General features: G+C 44.4%; 1 protein-coding gene across 5 annotated transcripts in view; it reads right to left on the reverse strand.

Moving 5' to 3' along the window:
• ZNF704 (zinc finger protein 704) overlaps positions 1-25,075 on the reverse strand; it is a 231,888-nt gene that overhangs the window by 18,299 nt on the left and 188,514 nt on the right. For all 5 annotated transcript variants that reach the window (XR_005531415.1, XR_005531414.1, XM_039250103.1 and 2 more), the window contains exons 5-7: positions 12,145-12,245; positions 7,265-7,532; positions 4,951-5,055 (exon numbers count right to left, since the gene is read on the reverse strand). Coding sequence is in view for 3 of the 5 variants with exons in the window: in XM_039250103.1 (XP_039106034.1) it covers positions 4,951-5,055; positions 7,265-7,532; positions 12,145-12,245 (474 nt within the window). In the remaining 2 variants the exon portion in view is untranslated. The remainder of the gene's footprint in view (positions 1-4,950; positions 5,056-7,264; positions 7,533-12,144; positions 12,246-25,075) is intronic.

A 25,075-nucleotide genomic window follows, 5' to 3' on the forward strand; every position in this document is an offset into this window, starting at 1 on the left:
GTCAATCCCAAGGAGGGGGAATTCACTTCCTCTGGCTTCTGTTTCACAGCAATGAGACACGTCACAGGCAGCAATGACAGTGAGTGCTCCACACTGTTAGCCAGTGCCAGGCACTGTGCTCAACAACACAACTCTATGAGGTAGGTTACAGTTGAGAACATTGCCTAAGAAAGGTCATGTGATTGGCTGGAGGTCACAGTTTGTAAATGCCAGGGTCAGGCTTTGCATCTGAGCCTCATACCAGAGCAGTCATAAGAATGCTGTGTCCCTCTGTAAACACGTGGGGGAAATTTCTTGTCTTTGTGATTTTCTCTCTCTCAGATGGAAAAAAAACCCCACACTGTTGTCTTGGTTGTAACCTCTTATAACACACTATTCTGATTCCTCCATCAAGGTGTTAAAAAAAAAAATCCAGCTCAATGTCTAACAATTAAGCACTGCTATTTTACCTTCTAGGACCCTCCTTCCAGCCTGAAGCCGCCAGGAATGGCCGTTGGAGATCAGGCTTATTAGCTCTCGCTTGCCTGGGCTTGTTACAGACTGCATGCTTGTGCCCTGCGTGCCCCCCACCCCCATCATATGTGGAAGCTCTAATCCTTAGTGTGGTTATATTTGGATAGGAGCCTTTAAGGAATTAATTAAGGGTAAATAAGGTCAAAAGGCTGGGACCCTGACCCGATAGGATTAGTGTCTTTATAAGAAGAGCTACCAGAGGGCTCTCTGTCTGCCCCACCCCCTGCCTCCACCGACAGAAAAGGCCTGGTAAGGACACAGTGAGAAGGTGGCCCTCTATAAGCCACAAAGAGCTCTCACGGGGCACTGAAGTAGCCAGCCCCTTGATCTGGGACTTCTAGCCTCCAGAGCTGTGAAAAAATACACTTTGGTGGTTTAAAGTGATCCAGTCTGTGGTGGTCTGTTAAGACAGTACAAGCAGACTCATACAGGTGCCAAAACCTCTCAGTTTTCTGCCATGAAAAGACAGAGAAAAGAATGTAGATAATTAGAAGATAGGATGGGGTCATTTGGGAAAAACAGCTCCAAGAATGCTGTAATTAATGAGGGTCTTCTCCCTACCCGCGTGTCTACAGCCTTCGGCTAGAAAAGACTGAACCCTCAGTTCCATTTGTAAATGCGCAGAACAGCCTCCTCCACGACACACCTCTGGGAAGAGGTCTTACCCAGGGAACTTATTAAAGCCCGATGTTCAGGAAATCTAGCGTAGGCAAATGAATAAATAAAATCCTGCAAACCTTGGGATTTGTCAGAAGGAGATTATTTCCATGCTCTACGAAGCATATAAAAGCAGCGCCCCCACCCCCCCAATACCAGATCTCTAAGATGTGGGGAAAAAATCAAACCTTAAATGGGGTTGACAACCTTAGGGCATTTGTTTCGGAGTACAAAGAGAAATGTGTTCTTTAAAGAGCATTTCATAAAACGGAGGCTGCTGTGTTCTTCAGTTTGGATATGGTTGAGGCCATCACTAATACTAATTCATTATGATTTAAAATGTTTAGAGCTCCTGTCTGAAGCCCTTACTACATTAATTTAGAAGGTAGGAGTTCACGTGCTCTTTGGTTCATCCTGGCTCCCAGTCTTCTAGGGACGGGCTAACGTACCTGGAGGATCCGGGGACAGGTGCCGGCGCCTAGCCAGTGGGCGTGTGCCAGTACAGTGTCTGTGTGGTGTGCAGTTTTAAGATCCAGCCTTCAGTCGAAGGAGGCAAACAGTATGCACCCACTTTTTAAAATGTTTTTTTGTGTGTGTTTAAAAAACGTATTATTTATTTTTGAGGGAGAGAGACAGAATAGTGGAGGGACAGAGAGGGAGGGAGACAGAGAATCCCAAGCAGGCTCTGCATTGTCAGCGCAGAGCCTGATGTGGGGCTCAAACCCACTAACTATGAGACGGCGACCCAAGCCGAAATCGAGTCAGAGGCTCAGCCGACTGAGCCACCGAGGCGCCCTGCACCCACTTTTTTTTTTTTTAAAGTATTGATAGATAATTTAGCCACATAAAGAACATTTTGAATAGTGAGCCTTCTTTCAAGGGTAAAACAAAGCCTCGGAAAATACCATCCCCTTCCTGTATCTTTAAGTTTTTTTTAATGTTTATTCATTTTTGAGAGAGAGAGAGAGACAGAGTGCAAGCGGGGGATGGACAGCGAGAGAGGGAGACAGAATCTGAAGCAGGCTCCAGGCTCTGAGCTGTCAACACAGAGCCCTCTGCGAGGCTTAAACCCACAAACCTCGAGATCATGACCTGAGCCAAAGTCAGACGCCCAACCGTCCAACAGACTGAGTCACCCAGGCGCCCCACCCATATCTTTATTTTTAAATAGGAATGGCTGCTAAGACAAGTCTAAAGGGTTGGCTGAAACATTACTCAACCAGATAGATTGAGACTTCTCCGGTGAAAGAATAAATTAGAATCTAAATTAGGATTTGAGTGGGATACCTAGTTAACCTAGCCACCCTATATGCTTCCCTTCAAATTTCTTGTCTAGAATGTCCTTGGTCACCAATGAAATTAGGGACTCTGAAAAATCTAGGGCATCGAGATGAGGGTAGAGATATACACCGTGTTCACAGCAGAGAAGATTTCACTGCTGGAGGACAAACAGTAGAAGGTATCCTGGCTGGTATCTTACTGTGTAAGACATTTAGGAACTCTGGAGGGCATTAGCTAGTAAAAACCCACTCAGACTGATTTCTCTACTATTTCAGAAGGAGATGATTTAATTAACAGAGCAAAGGCAAAGAAATTCCGGTTGTTTTGGTCACAGAGCATGTGGGCCGTTTCACCCACATGCGACACTTGTTTGTACACCAGGTGGGCAGTATGGTGTGTACTCTTGAAAATTGTTCTCAAATCAAAGACAGGAATTTACAGGATTCAGAACAGTGGGTTTCTATTATTCTGTACTTATGGCTGCCTTTCTAGGTTAGAAGGGTTGTCTCAATTGTGATATCGAGAACCACTCTGGGTCTTTTTATGTCTACCAAAAAAAAAAAAAAAAAAAAAGTCCCCCAAAGGACTGATTGCTAACCTCTGACACCCTCTTCAGTAGATCACTGTTCTTAACAAGAGCAAGACTGATACATACACGTTTTCTTCTCATGTCTACAGCAAGATCCTTCGTTGCTTTCTTGCTCTTTCAGAGTGGCAAACGCTTACTACTATTAGGTGAGACAGGCGACTTTCATAGTTACTCCAGATCCTCGATTATTATTTAAAAAATCAAATTTCAGGAGTATTTTATGGAATCCACAAATGCCCAAATTGCTGCCAACAGGATGCTTTTTATTGTTGATTATTCTCCTAGAGAATTTAATAAATATTCATTGACAGAGCACGGCATAACTGACTGAGCCGCTTTCATTTTTATCAGCCCGGTAGGAGGCCTTAGAATTTTCTGGAAACCTCTGGGAGCTGCCAGTGGTTGACAATAAGAAGCTTTTGTGAGGTCCTTGGAGAGAGGGGTGGAGAGGTGAGAATAAGGTTAATATCTGTTATCATAAGCCACTTTGTGAGCCTTATGAGGAGTTTTAAACCACTGAGGGCATCAATGGTGTGTAGGTCTGTGGACAGACTGTGATAAACTATAAAAGACCCGATATATTTTTAAACGAATGGTTAGGAATCAAGTTAGCTCATAGTTTATCAGGCAGCCGTCATCTCATATGTCAGATCAATTCTTATATACTACTAAACTCTGACTGCATAATTCAGCACTTGCGTATTTTCAGAGTATACATCAGCATGGGTTATTCAATCTTTGGAAGAAAAAAATTATTTCAATTTATGTTATTTTCAAAATTTTAAAAATGGCATACCCACAAACAATAATTTCAAAGTCATAAGTTTTTTTTAAAGTGACTCATAATGATAAATATTATTAACTACAGGGTCTTTTTCTTTCATTATATTCAGCCTCTGAGTTCAGCTATTGATACTGCAGAGCCTTTCAGAAACAGACAACTACACCACCAACACAAAAAGTCTTGATATATTTCTAACAGTTGCTGATCAACAGCTGCGAGTCTCTCCTAGTTTTCTAAAATGTCAGTCATCACACCTTTTTCACAGAGAAGTTGGGCTGGTCTGGGAGGTGAAATACATTGCTGAGGAGTTTACAAATCTCAGTTAAGAAATAGACTACTTCTTGGGAATGCAAACTGGTGCAGACACTCTGGAAAACACTAAGAAGGTACCTCAAAAAATTAAAAATAGAACTCCCCTACACCCAGCAATTGCACTACTAGGTATTTATCCAAGGGATAAAGGTGTGCTGTTTCGAAGGGACACAGCATTGCACCCCAATGTTTACGGCAGCACTATCGACAACAGCCAAAATATGGAAAGAGCACAAATGTCCATCAATGGATGAATGGATAAAAAAGATGTGTACATGTGTGTGTATATACACACATACATACACAATGGAGTTATTACTCGGCGATCAAAAGGAATGAAATCTTGCCATTTGCAACTACATGGATGGAACTAGAGGGTATTATGCTAAGCAAAATTAGTCAGAGAAAGACAAATATCATATGACTTCACTCCTATGAGGATGTTAAGATACAAAACAGATGAACATAAGGGAAGGGAAGCAAAAACAATATAAAAACGGGGAGGGGGACAAAAACATAAGAGACTCTTAAATATGGAGAACAAACAGAGGGTTACTGGAGGGGTTGTGGGAGGGGGGATGGGCTAAATGGGGGAGGGGCATTAAGGAATCTACTCCTGAAATCATGTTGCAACACGTGCTAACTAACTTGGATGTAAATTATAAAAAATAAATAAATGATAGAAAATAAAAAAAAAAAAGAGAGTACCTCTGGCATTCTGAGTTTTGCCTTTTTCTAGCGTGTTTTGACAATCTGTTCTCCAAATTTATGTTCATCTTTGACCAGGTCTCTGGCTTTTTGTTTTTCTACTTACTGGAATGCCTGTGAAGGTAACTGGAGGAGACTGCCAAGAAATGCTGAAGCTGCTGCCGTTGGGGGTGAACTTGGCCGACCCTGGAATGGTCACGGGGGGCGTGGCCTGTTACACAGAAAACAGAGCATTGTGTTGAAAGAACATTTTCCCTCAGAGTCTTAAGCCATCATTGCCTAGGTAGGGCCTCAAAAATGATTTCAGCTGTGTTAATAACTTAGACTAAATATCCAACAAGAGATTAGACATAGTCAAAGAGAATAGTTAGAAATCAACTTTTTATGTGTCTTTAGCAATCTAAGAAATAAAAAGTAGGTTTCTGATGATTTCTGAAAAGAGACCTTATTATACACACATATACCTATTTTAGGACATATACCTATTTTTGTGAAAAACCCCATGGCTTGCTATCCAGTTGGGAAACAGTTTTATACAGTGATGCTGTGTGCGTAAATTGGTGCAACATTTCGGGAGGGTAATTTTTAAATTTTTATGAGTATGTTTACTGCAGAACTATGTATTATGCAAAAAACTGGAAATGTAAACGTCCAATAATAAGGAAGGGGGTAAGTAAATCGCAATATACCCGCAGAGCCTGGTGTTACTGAAGAATACTCACTGGCATGAGAAAATGCTCATTCTGTATTAAATGGCAAAAACAAAGCACAATAGAAACAGTGCTACAATAAATTCCTTTTTTAAAAAAACGAGTATACATATACACACAGAACACAAGGAACACACTGAAGGACGTATAAACGTATTAACCAAGGGCCTTTCTTGTTGTTGAGATTAGGGGATGAATTTTATTTGCTTGTGTTTTCAATACTTTCTACGCTGAACACTTCTAATGTCTGTAAACAGTAAAACACCAATACTGTGAATCAGTGGTTTGGGAAGGACCTTTCAGATCACTGACTGCATGTTCCTACTGTCATACAGATGAGCAAAATGGTTTTAGTTGATTCAAGCCCATGATCTCGAGCCCGTGTTTCTAAATGGAGCACTGACAGACAAGAACAAAGAAATTAATTATTCTCTTTGACCAACATAACAAGAGTCAGGAGTGAAATTTATTGCCTCAACTCCTTTAATAATTAGCTCTATTCCATTGCTCTTGAGTGTAAGTCTACTACATAAGTGTCTGACATCTTCCTCTGCAGCTTTAGTTTTTCTAATTATAAATACAGGCAGTGGCCGTGGTTTGGTAACTGGCACCACTGGAAAATGTTTTGGCAACACATAGCAAGAGCCATAAGCTGTTCGCCTTAGATCCTCTGACTCAATAATGAGTCTTCTGGAAATTCAGAAGGGAGAAAGAAAAGTACTGGCACAGACGTTTCACAGTCCAGTTACTAATGATAGTGGAGAAAGTGGAGAGACCAAAAAGTAGATGCCTAACAATAAGAGAACAACTAAAACAATTTGGTGCTTCGATTTAATCGAATACTCTTCAGTTATATGGAAACTGCTTATAAAACAAGGGTAGGAGAACACAATTAACAAGTACAGATGGGAGATTTTTTAAAAATGTTGCATAAAGCAGTTGAGAATTATGGAAAAGATGTTTTCTTAAAAAGCTGAATATTCGGAAATGTCATTAAAACAAATCAATGTTTCTTATTTTATTTTTTTAACGTTTATTTATTTTGGAGAGACAGAGCATGAGCAGGGGAGGGGCAGATTCACAGAATCTGAAGCAGGCTCCAGGCTCGGAGCTGTCAGCACAGAGCCCGACACAGGGTTCGAACCATGAACCACGAGATCAGGACCTGAGCTGAAGTTGGACACTTAACCCACTGAGCCACCCGGATGCCCCAAGGATTTACATTTCCAACAAGTACCCAGGTGATGCTGACACTGTTGATTTGGGAACACCGATAATCACTGCCCTGATCTGTGAGAGTTCATTACCAATTCAGAAGGCAGGGCATGAAATCCCAGATCCGGGGAGCAGGACAATTCTGCCATTGTGACAAAGCTTTTCAGTGCTCACCTTTACATTTGTCTATTTATTTTTGTGTAACAGATCGTGTGCCAGCCACCCTTCGGAGGGCTTTACAATATTAAGGATGCTATCCTTATGAACAACCTCTAAGGGACTGGCTCTTCAGTCAGTATCGGGGAATCCGAGAATTCACAGGGGCCCATTTGGGTGAGATCTGGGCTTTCGAAGGAGACGACAGAACAAACTCAGCTACCGGGCTCCGTGTGTGATGCTGTTTTTCTACCGGGTTACTCTTTCCTCACAGGTCAGAACACTACTGCTTTTGGTCAGGGGTCAAAGTGATTACTCTCACAGTCCTTTGCAAGTCACCTGGTAAGCATGGTCGGCGTGCACGAGGTAGAGGGTGGTGGGAGCTGAGCGGCTCAAGGGTGTCATCAGTTTCGTCTCAGTTTTGGCACAAGGAGCTTCCGTTCGGCTTGAATCTGGGATGGGGAAAGTAGGCGGCGAAGCCAGGGGCTGAGAAGGTGAGACGGGGGCCAGGCTGCTCAGTCCATCTGCCACGGAGTCTGTGTTGAGCTTGATCTCAGTGTAGTAGAAGTCCTCTTCTCCATCACTGTAGTCGGAGTCCCCAACGCGTCTAGAGTGAAGGAGACAAGATTACACAAACCCCGTTTGCTTTCTTGCCTTGACATCTTGCACATGCTGTTCCCTCTGTCTTGTCTGCCTGGCAAACTCTGACTCCACTTCCAGGGAGGCCTTCTTGACCTCTTAAAACAATTCAATCAATCAATCAATCAAATTATTCAACAACAATTTATTGAGAATCTATTATGTCCAGGCACTTTTCTAGGGTCTCCTGATATCAAGGTGAACAAAGCACAGGCTATGACCCGTTGGAACTTACATTCTAGTGGGAGAGGCAGACACGAACCCCAGAGGGAAATGCAAATTGACTATATCAGGTAGTGATAAATCCCAGAAAGAAAAATTAAGCAGATTTAGTGCCCTGTGGCAGGGTAACTGATATGGGGAAGGCATTATTTTAAAGAGAGTGTTTGAAGGAAGTCCCTCTGAAGGGTGACATTTGAGCAGGGACCTGCGTGACGTGAGGGAGAAAGCCTCGCCAGAAGGAGTGGGAAGATCACGCAGTGAAGAGCAGCACGCGGCCCCGGGGTGGGCAGGTTCACAGGTCTCCACAAAGGGCAGGGAGGCCAGCCCAGTGGCTGGTGCTCTGGGCACCGGGGACAGTGAACAAAGGCAGGGCCAAGTTCGCATAGGGCTGTGTAGCCCATGGAATGGCTCTGCATTTTATTCTCGCTGTGGCGGAAGTCTGGGATGGCAGGAGGAGAGGAGGCTGTGAGAAACCTAAGTCACTTTTTAAAAAGCTCACTCTAGCTGAGGCACCTGGGTGGCTCAGTCCCTTAAGCATCCGATTTCACCTCAGGTCATGATCTCACGGTTGGTGAGTTTGAGTTTGAGGCCACTTGGTGAGGTCCACGTAGGGCTGTCCGCTAGAGAGCCCGCTTTGGATCCTCTGTCTCCCTCTCTCTCTCTGCCCCTCCTCTGCTCACTTCTCCCCACCCCCAATAATAAATAAACATTTTAAAAAAGGATCACTTAGGCTAACATATGGAGAATAGTGGACAGAGGGCAAGGGCAGGAGGCCAGAGAGGAGGCTGTTCTCGCTTTGCAGTGTCTGGAGACCGGGTGGTGATGGAAGTGACCAGAAGTCAAATTGGGTTTGTTGAAGGTTAGGCATCAGGACTTAACTCCTAACTGCTAGATCCTCGATGCTCCCTTTGAAGTGTATTCATTCTGTTGAATTCACTTTATTTCATTATTTGACACATTTCTCTAATCTTTTTAAACCCTCGTCACCTCCCTAACACCGTGATTTCGTTCTCCACGCATAGCGACGTATCTGTCATAGAGTAGGTGCCTACTCAGTGTTGAAGGGATGAAGCTGATGTTGTAGCACAGAGATCATGAGGACGAATCCTGGCATCAAGTTTCCTAGGTTCAAATCCCAACACCCTCTAGCTGTGCCTGGGATTCAGGCAGACTTCATGGATACTGATAAGATGGGGATAATCACAGTGCCTCTTACTGAGAGGTTTAAGCAAATAAATATACAGGGTGCAGAAGTGTAAGTACTAAGTGCTTATTAAATTAAAGTAACGCTGATGTTAAAAGGCTTCAATTTTTACGATCAGCCAGAAAAGTATCTTCTTGGTGCTTTCAGAGTTCTCCCCGAGACACGGGAAACTGTACTCTTCCACAGAAAGTTATGAGTAAAATAAAATAACTGTCCATAACCTTAGACAAGACTTATTCGATTTGTCAATTTCTAAAGAAGTGGTGTACACCCAGCAACCTGGTTTTATAGGACGGCCTCTGTTTTTTTTTTTTTTTTTTTTTTTTAAATGTTTTATTTATTTCTAGGAGAGAGAGAGAGAGACAGCATGAGCAGGGGAGGGTCTGAGAGAGAGGGAGTCACAGACTCTGAAACAGGCTCCAGGCTCCGAGCTGGCAGTCAGCACAGAGCCCGACGCGGGGCTCGAACCCACGAACCGCGAGATCATGACCTAAGCGAAAGTCGGACGCTCAACCGACTAAGCCACCCAGGCGCCCCTAGGACGGCCTCTGTTTACCTCCCTTCTAAGAGGTATCCCCAAATTTCTAGAACATATCTACCAGCAGTAGATCACTGACTTGGAATCAACTTTTTCCCCCTTACAACTTACAAGCCCTATACAGAGCCGAAAATAAAAAGCTGCCCCTCGCCTTGGCCTCTCTGCTTGGTCAAATCAGCGGCTTCCCTCAGCCTTGCCCCATTTCCCCTGAGCTCTCAGGCTGAGGCGTCCGGGGAGGAATCTGTGTTCTACCAGGCCTGGCAGGACTTGGCTTTCTGACAAGCATACCATTAAAGACCCCAGAGAGTGGGCCCAAGAATGTGTGCCTGTTCTATTCCTGTCCCCACTTCCTTCCCAGTAAAGGGCAGGCCAAGTTGCTACTGGCTGCTGAGCGCTACTAATAGACACATGGGCCTGGGGGAAATTGTGTCCCCCACGTGGGGATAAATCAAGATCAGCCCCTGGTGTGCAAGAGCGGAGTGCGGTTTAAGAGAAAAACACCATACTTCTTCAACTCCTCGTGTGCACTGTGGCAATACCGGATGCAATCTGTGTTTTGGGGGGGCTGTGGTACACTCCCCTCCCTCCCTGCCAGCCAACACTCATTAGAACTATTCTATCATCCTACATCCTAACTGAGCTCCTGGATTAAGGCAAAGGTGATTTCCCTCCCCCAGGCCAGGCGGGAGGTCGGGCTCAGGCCTTGGAGTCCTGCTAACCCGGGCCCTTTCCTGTGCAGCAGCTGGTGGGGTGGTGAATCCTCATTCACCAAGGCAATTTTATTTATTTTTTTATTATTATTATTTTTAATATTTTTATTTATTTCTAGGAGAGAGAGAGAGAAAGAAAGAGAAAGAAAGGGAAAGAAAGAGAGGGAGACACAGACTCCGAAATAGGCTCCAGGCTCTGAGCTGGCAGTCAGCACAGAGCCCGACGTGGGGCTCGAACCCACGAACCGCAAGATCATGACCCAAGCGAAAGTCGGACGCTTAACCGACTAAGCCACCCAGGAGCCCCTCACCAAGGCAATTTTAAAAGCACAGAGTAAAAACGGAATCCTAGGGAAGCAAGTACAGTGGCTGCATTCTGAATTTTACCCACCATGAGAGCAGCCCTGGGAGCTCAACGAGAAATCGTGAGATGCCACTCACAGTCTATAAATACATATACATGGCGTGTGCTGCTGCGAGGTACATGAATTGAATTGGATTCAATTTTCTGGGCAGATGGACTTTAAAACAAATACCCTAGCTCCTGATTATAGCTTTGGGAAGTTTCTTCCTAAACCTTTAAATAACTCTGAGCTATTTACATCAGGACTTGTCCTGACAATGAGGTTTGAGGGGAGACACTGCAGAATTTCCTTCCCAGGGGCTTCAGCAACAGGAACGAGGGCCTTCTGCCCTGCAATGTTTCGGTGCGGTATTTCTTGGAGGGCGAAGCCAGCCCCTCTGGTGATGGGGAGCAGAAGCCTGGCCTTGCTGCGCTACACACGCGGTGCTTGGTGACCTTCTGTGCGCTGTGCCCTGGAAGGGCGTGGCTGTGTCCCCAGACAGCAGCACTGGGGGCGTGTGCCAGCTCCCTGCCTCTCACCACGGTCATTGCAGGAGCCCGCCTGCACAGATCAGCACAATCACCTCCGAACCCACTTTTGTTTTCTTTTTATACCACTTTTTTAAATGGATGATGCATTCCCTAAATTTATCCCTTGTTGGGCAGAGTGACTGTAGTGTTTATTTCTCAGCACTCATCTTGTTGAAAGGACGTCTTTGTCCAAGCACTTGGGGACTTGGTCATGCGTTTTGATTTGCGTTGTGCACACTGATATGACTTACAGCCTCCCAAGGTCCCTTCTAAGTCTGAGGTCCTTGAGCAGGAAAGACCCAGAGAGTAAAGGATCAGACTGCTGAATGCCCACTGTCCCTCTGGTGTGGCTCCTAATCACTGCTGTTGGAAACTTTGTGTTCTCTTTCCTTAGAAAGGTTTTTCTATAACACAAAGAAATGCATAGATTGCACAAATAAAGGGCTTATTTGAAAATGAAGGAGCCAAAGCCATCAGGCATCATGAGAATAGAAACCACAGTGCTGACTGACACAGTGGTTCTCAACCCTTTTTAGGATACATACAGATACATATATATGCTTTTGAGGCTCAAAGTCACCAGTCCTCTCCACTGGGAAAAAAGTGCACATTTAATTTGACAGTTTCAGGGGGCCCAAGGAACCTACCTTACCCTAGTGGTTTATACTTTATAAATAACTCTTGGGTACATTTTATTTTCGGACACTTACCCATGACCTTGCTGGGCTGATATTACTATTAGCCTCATTTTCAGATGGAACTGAGGCTCCGAGCAGTGACTTGCCTAATATCACTTAGTAAGTAAATTAGAGAGGGCTCTGCAGGTTCAAATCCACGTGCTTTCCACCGTGCCACGTTGGCCTGTGTTATCTGAGTAGCCCTCTCCACAGTGATTAGAAGACCAAGCAAGCCCAGTCTCTATTCCTGTACTGAGAACTTTTAAGGCATAGTGTGGTATACAATTTGCATGCAGGGGGCCTTACACTGAACTCCTGGAGACGGCCTCAAGCTCTGAAGGGAGGGTTGCCTTACCCAAGATGAATGGTCCGTATGTGTTTCTGGATACCTGCTGCTGTGCTCAGCACTTTCCCACAGTTTTTCCAGAGGCATTTGAACATCACCTTCATAGAATTCTATAAACAGGAGAGAGTAAGATTAAAATGAAAACTAACCCATCAATATTTTCTTTCTGTCATCCCCAATACATTCCCCCCCGTTCATTAGAAAAGTAACAACTTCCCACCACCTTTACTCTAACTCAGCACACCATTCCAGGAATCCACCCCCCCCCCGCCCCCCAAACTGGGGAAAATCCTGGTGATCTCAGACATTTTCCTGCATCCTTCACAGATGCCCAGCTCCCCTGAATATTTAGTGCAGTTTCATTAAGGTGGTCACAGTGGTGTTAATGACTGTATCTAACATCAATTGAGCACTTACCATGGCCAAGTGCTACTAAAAAGAGTATCTCATTTAATCCTAAGAGATGGATAACCTTATAACCACTATTTTATAGATTCACAGAGAGCTTCAGTACATTGTGTCCAGTCAATAAACCAGCTACTAGCAAAGCTGGGAATCCAGGGAGTTCAACGCCAGGAACTGCCCCTTTCACCAGGACACAATGCCACCTTTTTTTTTAAAAGGGTCTCAGCATTTTCTCAAAATAGTTCAGCACGGTGACTGAGAGCACTGATTTTGGGTCAACTTTCTCAAGTCCTTAGTTTCCTTATTTATCAAGTTGGAACAGCAATAGTACCTGTCTCCTACGGTTCTTATGGGATTAAATGAGGTCATGAAAGTGAATCATTTAGCACAACATCAACAGGAATAACTATTCAACCAATGTTGTTATGGTGTTATTATGATTATACTTCCTGAAATGAATTTGACAGGAAATTAGTTTTCTCCTGAGAGGGTCCTTGTCATTAAGATGCTGCTGCTTTGCTGATTGTTCCCATGACCGTGGTGACTGTCACTTCTGTGTGCTCATCAAGCCCCGTTTCCTTTTCCTCCTGGGCACACAGCTAGACCTCATTTCCCAGCCTCCCCTGCAGTCAGGTGGGGTCATGTGACCGGATCAGGACTAATGGGATGTGGGCGGAAGTGATGTATATTCCTCCTAAGACTTGTCCCTAAACTACTTCCCAGTGCCTCCCAGCACAGGCAGCGGACCAGATGCAGGGGACACTTGAGGACTGAGGGACGGCACAACCACTCGATCAGGGGTTCTTAGACTTCTCCTCTTTGCTATGAACCCTTTTGTCAATCTCATTAAACCTACGGACCCCTTATCAAAGTAGCGTTTTTTTAAAAAAACACTCAAAACACACAGAATTACAAAGAAAAGCAAGTGTTATTGAAATATAGTTACCAAAATATTAAAAATATTTTGTGATATGGTACTGTATATGCTCTTAACATAAAAAATAACAAATCTTGAAGTGAGTCTTAGAACAACCATAATTTCAAAGTAGTGGTAAGCCTAAATGATATTTCATGATAGCTCCTAAAGTTATAATGTGATATGAAAATATCTATGATTTTTATTGGTAGTAAAGTCACAGACGGCACTAATACTGTGGTTTGATGCCATCAATCATAATTGCAGGAAATGCTAAGTTACCGTTAAGAGGTTAATGACAATATTTTTTTTTTTAGTATATGTGCTGCCGAAGCGAGCACAAGAGGTTAATGACAATAAAGAAACACTTTTCCCCATTCCAAGTTCACAGACCCCCTGAATTGTGCCCACCCTCGCGGCACCTGTAGACTCTAACTTAAGAACCCCTGCATTAGGAGGAAGGAGCCTGGGTCCCTAGAGGACTGTGTGGAGCAGCGATACTGCCTTCACCACTCCCACTGACCTGACTGGACTGTGACACACAAAATGTTAAGTGGTGTTAAGCCACTGAGATTTGGAAATAGGCCGTTACAACAGGAAGCCTACCCTTACCAGTAAACACAGTAGTGGTGATACCTGCCCTGAACTGATGAAACTGATGTAGCCTTGTTAGGAGTCTGGTTAGACTTCTGCCATCAAGTCCTTGTGGGGCCCACCAGGATACGCCCTATTCCGTGGAGCAGTCATTTACACATTTAGAAGATGACCTATTCAGGTATTACTGATGGGATTAGTATCCTGATCCAGACAGCCACCCTCACGGAAGACTTTTTCTGTTTCTCAATTGAAAAGACCCTTGGAAACTTCCAGAACTGAGGAGTATTCTTGTGTGTTGGGGAATGGTCACTTTCAGCATAGCAAGTGGAGGGCAAACCACAGCGGCACACAGCTCCCGTCTGCTAGAGCAGATTAGCAACAGCAGGAGGAGCCCAGGCGCCCTGTGGGCCTTGTGAGCCCAGGCGCCCTGTGTTCCAGAGGCTCCGCCCAAGTGGCTGGCATTCATGGCACAGCACCCTAGCCATTCCTGTCTCAGCACCCAGTCTTCACATAGAGGTGAATGGGGATGCTGGCCGTGGTAGTGGGCAGGGCTGAGCTGCACAGGAGCTGAAGCTACAAGGAGCTGGAATGGGAGCTGAGGAGGGGCGTGAACGAAGCTGAGAAGCAAACATATACTTAGGAGACTTTGTTGTTACTTTTAAAAGTTTATTTGTTTATTTAACATATTTATTTATTTTGAGAGAGAGAGTGCGCGAGTGAGCAGGGGAGGGGCAGACTGAGGGAGAGAGAGAATTCCAAGCAGGCTTTGCACTAACACCAATGTGCACTGACATCGATGTGGGGCTCAAACTCACAAACTGTGAGATCATAGCCTGATCCCAAATCAAGAGTGGACGCTTAACTGACTAAGCCACCCAGGTACCCCTGAATGGGATGGTATTAAAGACGAGTGACTTCCATAGCTAGGCAAATTGTTGTTCTGATTTGAATATGTTAATTTAGAGATACCTACTATAGATCAAGAGAAGGTGGCAAGTAGGACACTGGACATATGAGCTTGGAATTTAGGGAAAGTCAAGGCTAGAGATGGAGATTTGGAGTCAGGAGCCAAAGGATCACTTAAAAATTAGGTCTGGATGAGATCATCTGGGCAACAATGAAGGTAGAGATAATTGGAAGGCCCAGGACTCTGCAGCATCCAGTATTACTGGAGATAGAGCAGGAGCAGTGAGAGAGAGAGAGACTCTGAGAGAGAATCAAGACAGTATGGTATTACTGCACAGTTAGAAGACTGTTCAAGAAGGAAGATGTGGCCAACTGTGCTGAACAAGGACTGGGAAGAGTCCTATGGGTTCGATACACGGTGGCTGTCAGTGGCCCAGACAAGAGCAGGTTTCACAGAGTAGCAGGATGGAAGTCACACTGCCATGGTTGGAGAATAAGTGGGATTTAAAGAAGTGGAGAGAGGGGCACCTGGGTGGCTCAGTAGATTGAACGTCCAACTTTTAATTTCAGCTCAGGTCTTGATGCCAGGGTTGTGGGATCAAGCCCTGCATTGGGCTTCACACTGAGTGTGGAGCCTGTTTAATATTCTCTCTCTCTCCCTCTCTCTCTCTCTCTCTCTCCCCCTCTCATGCTTTCTCTAAAATAAGAATAAATTTAAAAATAATAAAGTGGAGAGAATAAGTGGCACCCTTTTCAAGAAGGGTGGCTGATATGTGAGCAGTAAATGGAGAGCTTGTAAAGATCAGTCATGCTGGGGGCGCCTGGGTGGCTTAGTCGGTTAAGCGTCTGACTTTAGCTCAGGTCATGATCTCGCGGTTCGTGGGTTCGAGCCCCGCGTCGGGCTCTGTGCTGACTGCCAGCTCGGAGCCTGGAGCCTGTTTCAGAGTCTGTGACTCCCTCTCTCTCTGACCCTCTCCTGCTCACGCTGTCTCTCTCTCTCTCTCCTAGAAATAAATAAAACATTAAAAAAAATTAAAAAAAAAAGATCAGTCATGCTAAATTGAGTCTTTATGCTGATGGGCTCAGCTGCAAAGGAAGAAGAGATGGACAGTGTAGTCGAGATACAGGGAATAACCACAGGGTGAGGTCCTGCAGAAGAAAGAGGCTTCGGCATTAGCACTCCCGCCCAGTGGAAGGGTTGCCCTGAAAAGAAAGACCAAGTGATGGATGTAGATTCAATTAGTTTGCCGATTAAAAAAAAAAAAAGGCATTCCTGCCTTAATGCTTCTAATATTTCAGTGAGGTAGGAAGTGAGGTCAAATCTAGGGGGTAAGTGGGGAGGCTGCGTAAGAGCAGAGGAGGCTGAAATGGTTGCTTTAGAGACCGGGAAAGGGCCAGGCAAGGCACGTGATACTATTTTCATAATCATGGGGGGGGAGGGGGAAGCAAGAATCCAAAGAGTTAGGAAACTTATCCAGTGTCATTTGATGGTTCCTACCAATTGGCCAGTCAGTTAAATATCATAATTAATATAACAGTATTACACAACTTACAGAGCCAAATTCCTTCTACATCTTAGGATTTTTTTTAAGGGTTCAAATTGCTGATTGTTTTAGGAAATGACTATCTTACTGGTATTTTTGTGCCATGACAAGTATTATTTATAAGATTGCTGTTCCTAGTCCTTGCAGTAAGATGTCAAGCACATTTTTTTTCCTTTTAGAGAGAGAGGGAGCGTGAACAGGGAAGAGGGGCAGACGGAGAGAGAGAGAATCCAAAGCAGGCTCCATGCCCAGCACAGAGCTCAACATGGGGCTCAATCCCATGACCCCAGGATTGTGAACTGAGCCGAAATCAAGAGTTGGATGCTCAACCAACTGAGCCACCATGCACCCCAAACACTTGTTTTTTTTTTAAATTGGTACGTAGTAAAACTTAGTACAAACTGTAGAAAAATAAATATCATTGGTATAACTCCTTTCCTTAGGTAGGAGGAAACAGCTGATTTGAGAGCTATCAAATCCAAAACTAACAATGAAGCTGACCAATAAATAGCCTCTCTAAATTCCTTGGAATTAGGATAACAACCAATTCCAATTGTTTTGAGTATCACCTCCTCAAATACGCTCTCTCGAAGGGTTCCACAGAAATCTGGTGCCCAAAGAAAATGAGATAATGGATATGAAAAATGATCAATTTTGCTTCCTCCTGGCTTTTTTCTTTTGCTGGGCTTCTAAGAGACACAGGATGGGCCAAATGGTGTTTATCATGGTAAGCTCTCTGAGAGTAGGAGCCATGCCTTCTTGCCCAGCACGCTACTGCTGTGTCTAGCATAACTTATTAGCATTAATAATGTTAATCAGCAAATTACTTTTGCTGTGCTGAATCTTGGGAAAGTTGCATTTTGGGGCCCACGGCAAGAGCCATATTTGAGGCATCTTAATTTACTGAAGCATTTTGGAAGTTACGTAGTAAATAATCTATGTTCAAAGAATGTTTGAACACAATGTTAAAAAGAATATTATTCTGTGGAATTCCAGAAGATTTCCCAGTGTGATTACCACTCGATGATCCTACCTGGTTGTAAATGAACTTCTTAGTATAGGCCCATGGCAGGCATGGTGCTCACTGAATTATAGATGGTTTTCTCTATACTCAGTACTTTTTTCTTCCAGCCTTACATTGCTAGATACTCGAGGAAGGTCTAGGTCCACCAGAAGGAAACAGGAAAAATGACTGTCTAATTTATGATGATTTGGGTCAGCATAAGCAATTGGGAAGACTTTATGCAGTATTACACTCCAGAAGCATAAAGAAAGTTTCTGCTGATTTGCAAGGTGGTTACAAATGCAAACTCAGAAACATAATTACATATAGTGGGGAGGAGACCTTTACCTGTGTTTGGGGAGGGGGCACCTCAAACTCTTTCACACAGGGAAAGTTCTGCTTTTTCCTCTACCTCTTCTTTTGGGCATTTCCTTTGAATAATATCTTTTATTCATTCTCCCATTGTATCCCTGCCAGAACTCTGCCCTCATCCTTCACCCATGCACAGGCATGCGCTATCTCTAAATTTAAGAGGAAAACAGATGAAGCTTTGAAAATGTCGATCATTTTGGCCCAGTTCAACTCTTAGGGGCTCTATCCTAAGAAATGTCTGCAGAGATGTGTATGAAAATGCTCAAGGCACTGATTTTTAGACTAGCGGGAAATCAGAAATAATCTCAAGGTTGCTGAGGGGATTATCAGATGATTGGTTTAATTAATTCCATACAAGTGAATATTAAGGAACCTTAAAAATGAAGTTGTAAGAAAAACTTCTTTGATGTAAAAAACAAGCTCCCAGTGTAATAAGGGAAATGTGGATACTTATTCTTTGTCTCCACAGGCCCGGACCACTCCCTCCTCCACCCTGCTCAGTGCCTGGCGGCCGAACTTTCTTTCTTTCTTTCTTTTTTTTTTAAATATTTATTGTCAAGTTGGTTTCCATATAACACCCAGTGCTCATCCCCACAAGTGCCCTCCTCCATGCCCATCACCCCCCTCTCCCTCCCCCCCCCCCATCTGCCCTCAGTTTGTTCTGGGCATTCAAGAGTCTCTCATGGTTTGCCTCTCTCCCCCTCCCCCACTATTTTTCCCTTCTTCTCCCCCATGGTCCTCCGTTAAGTTCCTCCTAATCCTCCTATACGTGCAAACATATGGCATCTGTCCTTCTCTGCCTGACTTATTTCGCTCAGCATAACACCCTCAAGGTCCATCCATGTTGCAACACATGGCCAGGTTTCATGCTTTCTCATTGCCATGTAGTATTCCATCGTATAGATAAACCACATCTTCTTGATCCACCTGGTTGACTTTGGCCAATGTGAGGACTGACAGGAGGAGGGGAGGGGAGAGAAGAGACTGAAAGGCAACAGGGTACGGATACCCACAGCTTCCTGTCTGCCTGGCCACAGGTGGGCAATGGCTCCATTTCTTCTCCAAAAACTAACATGTCTGTTGGTATTTTCAGAGTTTTGGCCACCCCCTGGGTTCTGGAAACCCCTCTGGTTATTTGCCTATTCAGGCTTAGGGGTGGTAATGTTGTTAGCTTTTGGGATGTCCCCTAACCCTGTCTACACCTTTGTCCATAGCTTCCTCATTAAACACTTCTCAGTTACTCCACTTAACACACACCACCTGTTTCCGCCAGAACACTGACTGATACAGGGGAAAAGCAGGTTATAAAAAGTGTGTGAACATTATCTTTTTTGGGGAGAGGATATGTCATGCAAATAAAAATGTATTATTGCATGGTGGAAATATTGGAGAGGGGTGTCTTATTTTTGCATTAATCTGCAAATGTAAAAATTATCCTACTTTAATCTTAAAGAGTTATTTATTTTAAACCTTAAAAAATTTTAATGTTTATATTTGAGAGAGAGCAGGAGTGTGAATGGGGGAGGGGCAGAGAGAGAGAGAGAGAGGGAGAGACACAGAATCCGAAGCAGGCTCCAGGCTCTGAGCTGTCAGCACAGAGCCTGACGCTGGGCTCGAATCATGAGATCATGACCTGAGCTGAAGTAGGCCGCTTAACCGACTGAGCCACCCAAGCGCCCCAAAAAAGTTATTTATTTAAAAATGGAAGTCACCCTATCACACTTGCTTAAATAATTTGGGAGAATAAAAGTATATTAAAAGGATTATCTTAACTCGAATGCATCAAGTGGCTTCTCTCTACATAGGTGAAGAATGTTCTTCTGTCAAACCACGAGTCCCCTTAAATAGTGGTGAAGTAGTTTTCAGAGTCCCCTAACGACATCCAATGGAAACAGATCCTTTGTCTACAAACAGACTACTCGCTGTTACACTGAAAGAAAAAACAAGCCACGGGAGGAGGAGAACAGGAAAAAATAGCTGAGTAAACATCGCCCAGGTTGCCACGTGGGTCCTAGCTCTCCCGAGGAGGCCAAACAAAGCAAAGTTGCTGGGGGAGTCACAGCCGCCAAGTCTGGACGTGCCCATCTGTGCTTCAGCCCCGGCTGCCCCTCGCAGCTCTAACAGAAAGACATTCACAGAGCTGGATGTCCGAGGGAGACGAGGCCACCCTGGTTGGGAACCACACTGTGCCAGGGTCTCCCATACATCTGCCTAATTTCACACCCACCACAACCCCAGAGGAGTGAAGCTCCCGGCGGTTACAAGCAGACTCCCGGGCCCTCACACATGCCCGGCACGAGCCCCCCAGCAGCTCCCAGGCAAGCTCTTCAGAATCACCGACTCTGGCGCAGTGGGCTACGATGGCTGGTGACAGCGTCCTGGAGATGCTTCACTATTTGCGGCCGTTTCCACACTGTCTCGGATACCAGCCACTTGGGGGCTATGGGCTGAGATCTTTGACCAAAGCTTCCCCCATCTTTTCTCTGCTTGCCCTTCCCATGGCAAGGCTCAACCCCGGTTTTGAATCATTTTGTATCTGGAATACATGGAATGGCGTCTCTTTTCCTGAAAAAACATGAAACACAAAACAAAAAACCCAGACTGGACCACAAGAGTGACGAGATGACTGCTGAAGGTCTCCTTCAGTTCCAAGAATGGAAACCTGGCTGAGTTTTGAAGTGTTGTATTACACGCCTCGGGAGAAGTCCAATTAAAGCTATGTTCCAGAAGATACATAAACATCACTTTACTGTCCACTTTACCACGTAGCAGCCTGGAGGTAATACCAAGTTGCTTTTTCTGAGGCAACTGTGAAGATCCTTGGGTATGTTTCATATGGTGATCGAGGTGTATGTGTGTGCGCACGTGTGTGTACATGCTGTGTGTGTGTGTTGGGGGTGGATGTTCACACATCTAAACCTCCTCAGAGAGAACCGGAGTGCTTGAGGGAAGGCGAGCATCCGATTATTCTGCATACCCGAGTGTGCTGTGTTATACGTACGTCCCTCATCTGCCTCACGTGGGAGGCACGCACACTGCTCGGCAGAGGCTCCAATGGCTCTTTGAGGACTAAGAGGTCCGCTCAGACCCTCAGTAGCTTCCAAAAGACTGACAAGTGAATAGACATGTTTAAAAACTCACTAACTGCCTAGAAGCTGGTAGGGGTTTCATTCTTTCCTTTATTAGGAAAATAGCCTTATACGTGTCACCTCAACTTCAGGGCTTTATTTCTTTATTTGTAAGACAGGAGGACTGAACGAGCAATCTGAGGTGTGTGAGGTTAATATAAAGTGAATTCAAATGTATGCCAAACGTGGATCAAACATCTCCCATCTGTAGGCACTGCTTACAGATGCTGTGATGGTAATGAAACTGCTATGGACCACAAGTCTGCAAGTCCTTTTGTGGATATAATGTTTTCTTATCTCTTAGGTAAATATCGAGGAGTGGAATTGCTGGGTCATATGGTAAGCGTCTACTTAACTTTATAAGAAACTGCCGAACTGTTTTACAAAGTGGTTGCACCAGTTTACATTCCCCACCAGAGATGAATGAGAGTTCTTGTTGCCAACATGTGGGATTTTGTACACTAAAAAGCACACACTGTAGGATTCCATTTACTGGAAAGTCTGCAATGTGCGAATGGACTTACATTGACAGAAGTCAGGTAACTAGCTGGCTGTCTGTTTCTGCAGGTGTTGTGAGGGGCATCTGAGTTCAGAGGGCATGAGGGGTGCTGAGCAGTGCTGGCCCTGATTACAGCGGGGGTTACCCAGGTGGAGAAATTAGTCAAAACTCACTGCACTATATACTTAAAATGCATTCATTTTATGGAGTGGCGATTATACCGAAATATAGTTGATTTCAAATGATTTCTAGAACAAGGACCAAAGCATTCACGAGTTAATAAAAATCATTATCTGTTTTCTCAATCAGTGCCTTCTAAAAGTGCATCTCATCTGTGGGAGAATTTGTACCTTTTCTGGATGTGCTCCCGTGGTCCTGTGACTTGGAAAGGTTGGGCTAGGTGATTTCTGAAGTCCTTCGAGGTCCAATATTCTGGATCTTCTGTACTGCTTGGTAGATTATTCTGAGGTCCAGTCACTAAAGTGCCTAGATCGCACTCTTCTGTGTCCTGATCTTCCCTGTGGCCAACAGGCTCCCCTGATCTGCCTGGTGATGTTGTGTCATTACCATGAAATCCGTACAGTGTGACCCCAGGCTGCTTTTCTTAGCACCGCCCTCCTCAGCAGTTCTAGCAGATGGGTCTATTTCTGGAGCAGCGGTTCTTCTTGCAGAAGGCACTCTCTGCTCAGAATTAGTGGGCTAGGAATTAAGTCAGCGCAGAGACTGGCAACAGCTTATGCGTGAGGGCTTTACGGGTTTGTTTTCTTTTCAGAGCAGTCATTCACAATTTAAAGTGACTCACTGCTTTTTTGGTTCTGAAAGACTGAAAATGCAGAGTGGAGCAAGTGATTAATTCATTGTTTACTAGGCACAACTATTGCTGGAGCACCTTATGATCACTCAGCACTTTTTACTCTGACGTGGGATTCTCCCTAGTCCCCGGGTAAGATGGTTTGTGGTCAACACACTTGTAAAATCAACGAAAATAATGAAGCCTGGAATGCAGTGATCGTCTTTGAGTTGCTGCTGATGTATGGAGTCCCGAGTCAGCTTTCCTTGTAAGGCCCCTGATTTCTGCCCCTGTCGTTTTTGCTCTCACCCCTCACCTGAGCGTAGGCTCGCCTCTCCCATTAGCCCTAAATAAGTCCAAGGTGGCTGAAGTGGCTGAGGGATCCAGTGTCTTGAGCTGTAGCAATACTGATACAGTCCATGTGGGGACAGGATGGAGAATGGAGGTGAGCACCCCCTTCTCTCCACATCCATGCTTCTCAAATTTCTTCTCAGTCAGTTGTCAAATGGGTAGAAAGGAAAGCAAAGTACTAGCAGCCAGCATTCAGAACGACCTCCTCAATGGGGTGTTATCATTATCCGTATTTTACAAACGAGGAAACCGTGGCTTAGAGAAGTCAAACGATTTGCTCAATACATAAGTATTGAGCTGGGGTGCTAATTCCAGAGCCTGAACTGTTTTATCCTGTTCAGGGATGGACAAACTTAGATTCTGACAGAATTAGAGACCTGACATGGAAAAAAGCATATTCATAAGTAGTTATCAGCACTTTCTGATTTTCTAGAGGTCTTCTGGGATTGCCGGTTGACTGGAGAAATTGTTTTCTCCGAAGGCTCCCAGAGTGTCATCGGTAGTTAGGGTCACTGCATCACCTTGTGGTCGTGACCGGAACTGCATGTCCCCTATAGTCTGGGTCCTGGCTTTTCTCTGAGCATGGCAGAACTCTCTGTTTGTCTGAAATCCCAGAGAAAAAATTCTGCTAGCATTGGGCTTGAGGTAGTTGGCTGGCTGATCTCCAGAGCCAGGAGAAAGAAGTCTTTCATTTCTGTTTCTTCCATTTCCACTTCCTTGGCTAACGGTCCTCTTAAGAGCAATGGGTACTTCATTCAGGAAGTAGTGGGCTGCGGCAGACAGCCTGAGTTCTGTTCGCTACCCTTGGATTTCTTTCTGGACCCTCTGCACCCCAGTCCCACCCTGCCAAATAATATTGGCTGTAACTGCATCTGATTATTTTCTTTCCATGTTATTCTCCTCTGTGGGCAGAGGGAAATGTGGATTCCTTGAATTTGCTCGCAGAATTTCATCTTTGCTATTTCAGCTAGGCTGATCTTACCTCTGCCACATTACAAGCTACAGGACTTTGGGAAATTCATATAACTTTAATAGAGCTTCTTCTGCAAAATGGGGATATGACTATGCCAAGGAATTTTGTGATGACTAAATGAAATGCTGCATTTAAAAGCATGTTGTACTGTAACTAAACACGCAAATACGGTTGTTATCAGCAAATGTTTCTCCAAAAGATAATGCCTTGTCTAGGCAACACATCCCATACTCTCTTCCTCTTTCCGTAAGAGGAACATGGATCACCACAGGAGGTGAGAGTGAGATGTCCATGTGTGGGGGAGGTAGGAGAAGAGTTGAGACAGTTCCCATAAGGAGGAGAAAGATCAGGATCACTGCTTCATAATTCCATCTAGGGAATGTTCTTCCCCCTTTGTTGAGGGTCTAAAATGTCCGTGACTATGATGCTACATTCCCGTACGTGGGGTTTTAGGGCTTGTACATCCATCCTACTTATGGTCATATTTAATCTTCATGATTATCCTGAGAGAGGTCTGATAATACCTGTTTGCCTGGTTTATAGATGAAGAGGCTGATAATCAAAAGGGAGACACCCTTAAGTTCTCAGGGTGGTAAAGATGAGTTTAGGATGTGGATCTTTTGATTTCTGTTCAGTGCTACTTTGTTTATCACCTACCATGTTATCTCTTTATAACATAGAACAGAGGCCTCCAAACTTCTTAAACCATGAACCACAGTAAGAGATACATTTTTGTACATTACCCAGGTAGGGGTGTAATTGAAACAAAACATCAAGAAACAACGCTTACCCTGATTGAGTACAATGCATCCTATTCTCTCCTTTACATTAAAGAAGTGCTATTCACAGCTCATTAAATTGACTCATAACCCACTAGTGGATTGAGACCTGCAGTTTGGAAAAATAGTGATCTAGAAGGTTCTCAGTCCCCACAGAACATCTGACCATCACAACTGCCCATGGTCTCAAATGGATATGAGGCATCTCACCGACTAGAACATATTGTCTAATGGACTATGCAAATTAACTCTTAGAAATCTTTAAAAGATTTTAAAAACTCTACAAATTAACTCTTAGAAATCTTTAAAAGATTTTAAAAACTCGGGGCACCTGGGTGGCTCAGTTGGTTAAGCGTCCGACTTCGGCTCAGGTCACGATCCCACGGTTCGTGGGTTCGAGCCCCATGTCGGGCTCTGTGCTGATAGCTAGCTCAGAGCCTGGAGCCTGCTTCGGATTCTGTGTCTCTCTCTCTCTGACACTCCCCTGCTCACACCGTCTCTCTCTCTCAGAAATAAAATAAAACATTAAAAAGTAAAAAAAATAAAATAAAAAAAAAGATTTTAAAAACTCTACAATAACTGCATCACAGTTGCCGTGTTTCTACCACAGCATTTTTCACCCCTTGTCATTATTGCCTCTTTACACATCAGTGTCCACCCACCCAACTTCCCACCTT

This window comes from Hyaena hyaena, unplaced genomic scaffold (genome assembly GCF_003009895.1).
Source record: "Hyaena hyaena isolate Hyena2069 unplaced genomic scaffold, ASM300989v1 scaffold_358, whole genome shotgun sequence".
Lineage (NCBI taxonomy): Eukaryota > Metazoa > Chordata > Mammalia > Carnivora > Hyaenidae > Hyaena > Hyaena hyaena.